General features: G+C 35.0%; 1 protein-coding gene across 1 annotated transcript; it reads left to right on the top strand.

Annotated features, from left to right (window-relative positions):
- The first annotated feature begins 905 nt into the window (after positions 1 to 905).
- On the top strand, positions 906 to 3,657 carry LOC132618877 (actin-7). The gene is made up of 5 exons (XM_060333877.1): positions 906 to 1,061; positions 1,798 to 1,868; positions 1,981 to 2,374; positions 2,475 to 3,088; positions 3,177 to 3,657. The coding sequence occupies exons 2-5, from the start codon at positions 1,809 to 1,811 to the stop codon at positions 3,240 to 3,242; spliced, it is 1,134 nt and encodes a 377-aa protein (XP_060189860.1). The 5' UTR covers positions 906 to 1,061; positions 1,798 to 1,808; the 3' UTR covers positions 3,243 to 3,657.
- Positions 3,658 to 8,792: the final 5,135 nt, after the last annotated feature.

Genomic DNA, 8,792 nt, shown 5'->3' with positions numbered 1-8,792 from the left:
AAACGTTGAAGTATTTTTAGATCAAACAGTAGAAGGAAGTTATTTATAAGTAATTTTCATTACTTTAGGAGAATTTTGGCCCTTTTCCATAAAATAAATAAAATACGATTATATAAGTTCCATCCATCTCAAATTATCTGTCGCTTTTTTATTATACACCTCCTTTAAGAAATACTCCATCCGTTTCAATTTATGTGAACCTATTTCCTTATTAGTCTGTGCAAAAAAGAATGACCCCTTTCTATATTTGGAAACAATTTACCTTTATGCCAAAATTTATGGTCACACAAAATATATGTGCTCATTTAACATCACAAGTTTAAAAGTATTCTCTTCTTTCTTAAACTCCGTACCCAGTCAAATAAGTTCACATAAATTAAAACGGAGGGAGTATTAGTTAGGAGGAGTATTTGACTAACTTTACTCTTTTTTTACGTCTAAATTATAACCTGTCTCCATTATATGTTTACTCTATTTATGTCTCATTTCCATTAATGATAAAATTCTATTAAGGATAAAATGGGGAAAAATAATTAATTGTGCCTTGCACTTTTAAAACAACAAATAATTTGAGACAACTATTTTTAGTAATCACGACATGTAATTTCAGACTGAGAGAGTAATATAAAATGGATAGATCTGTAGGTTTGATACAATATACTCCCTCCGTCTCAATTTATGTGGCGCCGTTGACTTGGTACGGAGTTTAAAAAGAAATAAATTTTTTAAAATTTATGATTCAGAACAAGCCTTAGATATTTATATAGCTATAAATCATTTCATAAAGTTAAAATACTTTTAAATATAAAAAAATAATATTTTTTGACAGAATTAAAAGTAAAATGTGCTACTTAAATTAGAACACGTGAAGTAACTTCTTTTTTCTAGAACATAGGGTCTTTATTTGTCTTGTTATATATACGTGTGTATTGGCTTAATAACACCTCAATGCAAACTCTGGGCGTTCCAAGCGAGGCAGACAGATAAATCCTAAGCGAACCGGCCATAGTCTCCGGTTTGCTTTTACTTGTCCGGTCCAACTCCATCTCTTTCTTTCTCAGGTAAGCTAATCTAACATCTCCTCTCTCAGATCTTCCCTTTAACGCCCTTCTGTTTTGTAGAATTTAATTGTTTAAGCTATTTGACATGCTCCTATATGAGATCTGGTTTAATTCGTTAGAGGAATCTAATCTTGATGTATTATGGTTTAATTCTGATTTTAAGTTTGGTAGTTTTTATCTTTTGGTTAAGATTAGCTGGATCTGCATGATTATTAACTTGATCTGCCATGGATCTTCCTAGATCTACTATTTCTTCCATTACAAAATCATTCTTTTAGTTTGAAATTCGGATTCAATTAATGCATGCTTTTTTCTCCTTGGATCTCAACATACTTTTTTGTTATAAAATATGGAAGCTGGAAATGTGCAATGGATATTCAGAAATCATTACTGGATTGAATTTGTTGAGAGGCAGCTAGAATAAGCAAATACAAGGATACTACTTTTAGAGAGCTTCAAATATATCCTAAAATACAACTTATTGAGTACTGGAATGAAATAGATCAAAATGAATATGAGGATTCGTATTGCTGAAATCAACTAGTTTGAATTACTTTTGGTTTGAGGTGTAGTTTTAATGAGCAAATACAAGTTGATTTCTGTCTATTTATAGTATTGTCTTATTTTTGTTTACATTAATTTAGCTGTGTTGCTAACTGAACTGTAAGCTATCTGATATTAAAGTGGTACAGCTTGTGAGAAATTGTTCTATTTTTGATTCATTTTTGTTTTGCAGTATAATATAAAATGGCTGACGGTGAGGATATCCAACCACTTGTTTGTGACAATGGAACTGGAATGGTGAAGGTTAGTCACTTAATCTAGCATTTTTGTTTTAAATCGATAACATTCATGATAGTTTGCTGTCTTGAAGTACTATGTATGTTTTTTCGGTGAACAATTTGTGCTTGAAATATAGGCTGGATTTGCTGGTGATGATGCCCCTAGAGCAGTTTTCCCTAGTATTGTGGGTCGTCCCCGTCACACTGGTGTGATGGTTGGGATGGGACAGAAGGATGCTTATGTGGGTGATGAAGCTCAATCGAAGAGAGGTATCTTGACCTTGAAATACCCGATTGAGCATGGTATCGTCAGCAACTGGGATGATATGGAGAAGATATGGCATCATACGTTCTATAATGAGCTACGTGTTGCTCCTGAGGAGCATCCCGTTCTTCTAACTGAGGCACCCCTCAACCCTAAGGCCAACAGGGAGAAGATGACCCAGATTATGTTTGAGACATTCAATGTTCCGGCTATGTATGTTGCTATCCAGGCCGTGCTTTCCTTGTATGCCAGTGGTCGTACCACAGGTTCGTATTAGTACTTGTCCTTGACAAATTTATCTTTTGAATTCAATTTTTTTTCTTATTCTGGCAATAACTAACTGACTTAACAAATACCATTTAACAGGTATTGTGTTGGACTCTGGTGATGGTGTGAGTCACACTGTGCCTATCTATGAAGGTTATGCTTTGCCCCATGCTATTCTTCGTTTGGATCTTGCTGGCCGTGACTTAACTGATAGCCTTATGAAGATCCTCACTGAGAGAGGTTACATGTTCACCACCACTGCTGAACGGGAAATTGTCCGTGACATGAAGGAAAAACTTGCTTATGTCGCTCTTGACTATGAGCAGGAGCTTGAAACTGCCAAGAGCAGCTCCTCCGTTGAAAAGAACTATGAGTTGCCAGATGGACAGGTTATTACTATTGGTGCTGAGAGGTTCCGTTGCCCAGAAGTCCTTTTCCAGCCATCCATGATTGGGATGGAAGCTGCGGGTATCCATGAGACTACCTATAACTCCATCATGAAGTGTGATGTCGATATTAGGAAGGACCTGTATGGAAATATTGTGCTCAGTGGTGGCTCCACTATGTTCCCTGGCATTGCTGATCGAATGAGCAAGGAAATTACTGCTTTGGCTCCTAGTAGCATGAAGATTAAGGTTGTTGCTCCCCCGGAGAGAAAATACAGTGTCTGGATTGGAGGATCCATCCTTGCTTCCCTCAGCACATTCCAGCAGGTACCTCTACTTTTCTTTTTTGCTAGTTTTAAAATATGCTTGCTAAAGATGTCGAATTTCACTTTGCTTGTTTTGTGTGCTTAACCAGATGTGGATTTCAAAGGGCGAGTACGATGAGTCAGGTCCATCCATTGTTCACAGGAAGTGTTTCTAAGCTGCTGTTATTCGACTTTCCTTTTAGTTTCTTGCTTTTGCTGTTGCATTCCCAGTGAATTAAGATTTACTGGCATGGAGAATTTTGGAGGTGGGACAATGGTAAAAGGGCGACAATGTTATACGCTAATACATCTTATGTTAGCGTGATATTGTGTTTTATGTTCTCAATACATTTGGAGGTGCTGAGTGCAATGGCTGTGGCCTCATCCCTGCTTGAACATTGTCTTGTTTTAGTAGGTTGTTTTTAGTTTGGAGAGTGATTGTGGTGTTTTTTTTTTTTTTTTTTTTTTTTTTTAAATCTTTTGCTTTATTTTACTTCGCTTTTCCTCTATTTCACTATTTTATGGCACCTCTTTCCTTGGGAACAATTATGTTAATATTTATTGATTGAGAAGCATTCCCTGTTAGTATCACTTTTTGGATATCCTTTTATTATTTTCTTGTTGATATTAGAATCCAGGGGTCATTTGGTTACAAGGATAAAGGTTAATACCGGAATAAAGTATGAACGTATGTTATCTTGCATTTGATTGAATCTTTGATTCTGATATAAGAAATATGGGGATTGCTTATGCTACATTTCTGATATTATTTATATGTTATACAATGTGGGATAATGTTTTCGAAATCATCAATTGTTGGATAAAATTTAATGTTAAGATGAAAAAGAATTGAAAATAAAAATTTATCCAAATGTATTTATTGATTAATTAAATTCATATTTTATATTTAGGGAAAAGGATTCATATTTTATAAATATCGATCTTAATTCTGGGAACAAGTCTTCATGATTGGGAAAATGTTGAGTGAAAGTTTATCCTTGTTTAGCTAGTGCATTTAGTAAGCAGATCTTGCTGTTTTGATGCATTAGGAAAATCTATTAGTGTTTTTGTATGAATCAAAATATTCTTTATCAGAAAATGAGAACTTAAAACGGAATTCATTATCGGAAATTCTTTGATCAAAACTAGGAGGCTGTTTGGATGGGCTTATGCCTATAAGCTGCAAACAACTTATAAGCTAAAAAAAATAAGTTATGCTTTAGATAAGCTAAGTTAAATGGACTCAATTATTTTTTTGAGCTTATTTTAAGCACAAAATGACTTTAAGTTGGTCAGTTAAACACTCAAAAAAGCTGAAAACAACTTATAAGCCAATCCAAACGGGCTCTAGAATTGTTCTCCTGTGCTTGGTTCTAGAATTGTTCTCCTGTGCTTGGTTCCACTTCTGATTTGGCTAGGAGGAACGTTGAAAGAAACAGTTTACATCCACAAGCAGGTCTCGAGTTACAATGTTTTATATCAAGAATTCAGGGGCTTTCGCATAGTTCCTTTTAGGCAGATAGCCTGGGAGATCCCAAACCTGTTTAGTTTTGTTATGTCGGTGTTCGTACTTATCAATTTGCCAACAAACACCCCCCCCCCCCCCCGCCCCTTTAAAACAGAGCATTTTAAACACTTTTTAAGCCCACTCATGGTGCGTGTAATACAACCGACTATACATTTCATTCCATGTCATTTTTTAATGCCACCTCCATAGCTTCATTTCACAAAACATTTTCTCCTTCTTCATCTTCTCCACCCCTTTCTTCTTGATGATTTTGCAGGTTTCACTGTCATTGAGAGATTTCCAATCTGTAATAAGTTTCTTCACCTCTTCTTAGTTTATTTATGCTATCTCCTTCGTTTCCTTTTTGTTTTGTTTGTCATCATCTTCTTTATTGGATTTTAGGGCTTAGGGATTTTTTCAGTAATCATGAGCCTAGTCAGAATGCAATCATAATATTAGCTTAAGAATCAAATAATACTCCAGATCTCGAACTCAAATGCTCTAGCGAAATTTGAATTGTCAGATTCAAGCTTTAACTTTAAATGGGTTTTGATATGTTCTTTCACTTTTGCTTAACCCAATCCCTCAAAATCTTGATGTTCTTTGACAGTGATTTAAGGAGGGATGAGATTCAGGTGTTGATAGAAACTAAGGATGAGGCGGTGACGACACAGTTTGAAGATAGAGGGAGAAGATGACTCCCCTGTGTTTTTTCTTCTGCAAAATAGGTTATTTGTACATAGAATTTTAGACTCAATTGTTTTCTTAGCTTTAGAAGCAATTTAAAAAGGCTTAGATGATTTGCCAGGTTTGAATTATTTTACCGTGTAACTTCATTAGAGTTTACAGCGATGGAGATAAAGTGAGGAGTCCCTTGTAAAATAAATTTTTTCTTTTCTTTTATTTAATTTTTTGCTTTTAGTTTTTTTTTTTAAATAAATTCGTTATTCCACGTTCTTTATACACGTATATCCCACGCATTTGTACAACTCACTCTTATAAATGCCACATACGTTAGGTCAATGGTCAAAGGGGTTTAAAATGCTCTGTTTTAAAGGGTAGGGGGTTTAGTTGGCAAACTCGTAAGTACGAACATCGGCATGACAAAACTGGACAAATACATGGGTCTCCAAGTCTATTTCGCCTTCTTTTTATATAGGGAAAAGAACACAAATGACCATCGGAGTGAAACTATTGACATCCGATGACCCAAGAATCTTAACAGCCATTTTTTAGGCTTTTCAAAATAATTTCATTTTCTAGTCATTTTTCAATTAATTCCAGCATATGTATATAAACTGTATCATTGTTGTATATGTATCACTATGCATATGTATAGAAAATGTATCATACATATAGAAACTGTATCATTGTTGTATAGATGTATCACTACATATAAAAACTGTATCGTTATCGTATATAATATGTACCGCTACAGTATATGTATAGAGTTGTATACTTTGTGTATAATAAACGTATAATTAGAAAATGTATTATTGGTGTATAATTTCTGTTTAATAAATGTACAATTAATGTATACTTACTAATTATACACATATTATATATGTTCTAGGATATTTCTTGAAGGCTCAATTAACGTATACTTACTAATTATACACATATTACATGTTTTGGGATATTTTTTGAAGGCTCAATATGAAATTTTTTCGTCAATCTTTAGTGGCAATTCTAGGCGCCACAAATAGTCCTGTTCTTTTTATAGTGAACCTTTTAGTGACGACTTTTCGATCATTTGTGGCGACTAAAATGTCTGATTTTTTTTTTATATAGTGAATAGGCTGCTAGGCTAGCGCTTGGCAATACTTTGGGCGTGGTATTAAGCCCAAACGTGGGCCAAACAAATTTCTGATGGCCACTGTGTGTCCTTTTCCTTTTATATATTCAGGACAGAGACCTGAAAAAGTCCTTTGCAGAACTACTGTGTTTTTAGCAAAAATAAAAGGCCTAAAAAGGCTTTAGTTTAAGCAAATGACCCGAAATAGCCATTAGGCTCAAAATAAAGACAAATCTAGCCAAAATCTAAGATTTCACTCTTCACACTCTCTCCCACTTTTCAGCCACTAAGAGATACGACGCCTCATCCCTTCGCTGCTCTTTCTCTCCCCGTCTCTCTTTTACTTCGTTTTTTCATTATCGGAGTATTAATTACATCCCAATTCTGAGCTTCATGTTACTCTTTCCAAGTGACATGTCAGGTTTAGGGCATTCCAATTGGATTGACTGAATTGACAGTTTCTCTTTGTGAGTCTGTAAAATCAGAATTTCTATCAAATCACACATCGCAGTATACTACGCCTTCTAATTCTTTAAGAGGTGACATCAAAGGTCGATGAAGGTTCCGATCTCCAGCCGACTTTGAACTCCACTGGAAAAAAAGTTTCGGTGGAAATATTCCCCTTAATTGTTGGTTAGATACGTAATTGTTATAAATACAAGAAAGCGACATTGAGAAATATAACGTTTTCAGTATGCCAAGTTTATCTTGTTATCATTTATGCTGTTGGAAGTTTTTCACCTAAATTTGGCATTTTCGGCCTTCCAATCCTATTTTATTTCACTACTATCATTCCCTTCTCCGGGGACTTTGCAGCCGTTGCCTTCAAGAAATATCCTCCAACCGTGTATAATGTGTATAGTATGTGTGTAATTAGTGAGTATATGTCGATTATACATTTATTAGTGACAAATTATACAATACAATTTCGATACACATACTATAGGGATACATATTCTATACAACAATGATAAAATATCTATACGTATGATACATTTTCTATACATATACAGTAGCGATACATATTCTATACAATAATGATACACTTTTCGATTCATATGCTGGAATTAGTTGAAAAACGACTACGAAATGGAATTATTTTGAAAAGGCTAAAAAACTTCTTTTGAGCTTCTTGGGCCATCCGGTGTCAACAATTTCGCCCGAATGGTCATTTATGTCTTTGTCCCTGTTTTTGAAGAGATTTCCAACTTCAATTGGGCCGCTAGTGGTCTTCTCAAAATTACTAGTACCTCTATTTCAATATAAGTGTCTTAGTTTTGCTAGGCATGACGTTTTAAAAAAGTGACTTTTGAATCTTGTGGCCTTCATATAAACTACAGATGTGTGTCAACAACAATAATATACGTAGTATAATCTCACAAGTAGGGTCTCGGGAGGGTAGTGTGTACGCAGACCTTATCATATACCTTTGTGAAGGTAGAGAGGTTGTTTCCAATAGATCATCGGTTCAAGAAAAATAATTCAAAGCAGTTATGAAAATTAAAGATGTGTGTAATGTAGCAAAATGTCATTTAAATCTTGTGATCTTAAAAGAGTCATGTAGAATGTTGGAATTGGAGAGTTACCAAAACGGAGGGAGTAAAACTTTTCGAGTTTATGAACACTGCCAACAATCTTTCTCCATGCTTTGCAGGAATCAATAATTGCTATGAGTGGATTGCTGATATATTACATACAGTAACCAACTAAAATTACAAAACTTGAGAACTTTGCATGTTTGGTTGACTTTAGGTGAAGGTAAACAGACGTTACAATGCGCTCCTTGCCTCAAAAGAATTAAAAATAAAAACAAAAGAGACCCTATTAAGAGTAATCAACAATGGAGAGGAGCAGTTGTAGAGAGAGAGAGAGAGAGAGAGAGAGAGAGAGAGAGAGAGAGAGAGAGAGAGATCAGAGTTCTAGAGAGATGAAAATATCTTCTGTGTATTGAATAATGAACAGTACAAAGTAAATGAAATATACACACCTCTAACCGACAAGTTATCATTAGTGCTAACGAATTATCTAACTAACTTCTAATGACAGCTGTAACTAACTAAATATTTACACTTTAGTCCTCTACTTTAAGTTACATCACAACTGGACCCACAGTCTTCTACACTCCCCGTCAAGCTGATGGATGAAAATAGGTTCTTCATTCCCAGCTTGCACACCAAATAGTCATGTTGTGGTCTGCACAAAGCTTTAGTGAGTAAGTCTGCCAGCTGATCCTTTGTTCTAATGTGTTCAGTCTTCATCAATCCGTCTTGAATCTTTTCTCTCACAAAATGACAGTCTATGTCAATGTGTTTGGTTCTCTCATGAAAAATGGGATAAGCTGCAATCGGTATAGCAGCCGTGCTGTCACAAAATAGAGTTACAGGTAACATCAACTTCATGCCTAGCTCTTTAAACAATCCATTC

Source organism: Lycium barbarum, chromosome 11, assembly GCF_019175385.1.
Source record: "Lycium barbarum isolate Lr01 chromosome 11, ASM1917538v2, whole genome shotgun sequence".
Classification (NCBI taxonomy): Eukaryota; Viridiplantae; Streptophyta; class Magnoliopsida; order Solanales; family Solanaceae; genus Lycium; species Lycium barbarum.
Note: the sequence above shows the minus strand (reverse complement) of the source record. Positions and strands in the feature narration are given on the sequence as shown.

Coding starts and splice junctions, on each gene's coding strand:
- LOC132618877 (XM_060333877.1), top strand. CDS start 1,809: ATGGCTGACGGTGAGGATATCCAACCACTTGTTTGTGACAATGGAACT. Junction 2,375..2,474: donor TGCCAGTGGTCGTACCACAG/GTTCGTATTAGT, acceptor ACCATTTAACAG/GTATTGTGTTGGACTCTGGT. Junction 3,089..3,176: donor CCCTCAGCACATTCCAGCAG/GTACCTCTACTT, acceptor GTGCTTAACCAG/ATGTGGATTTCAAAGGGCGA.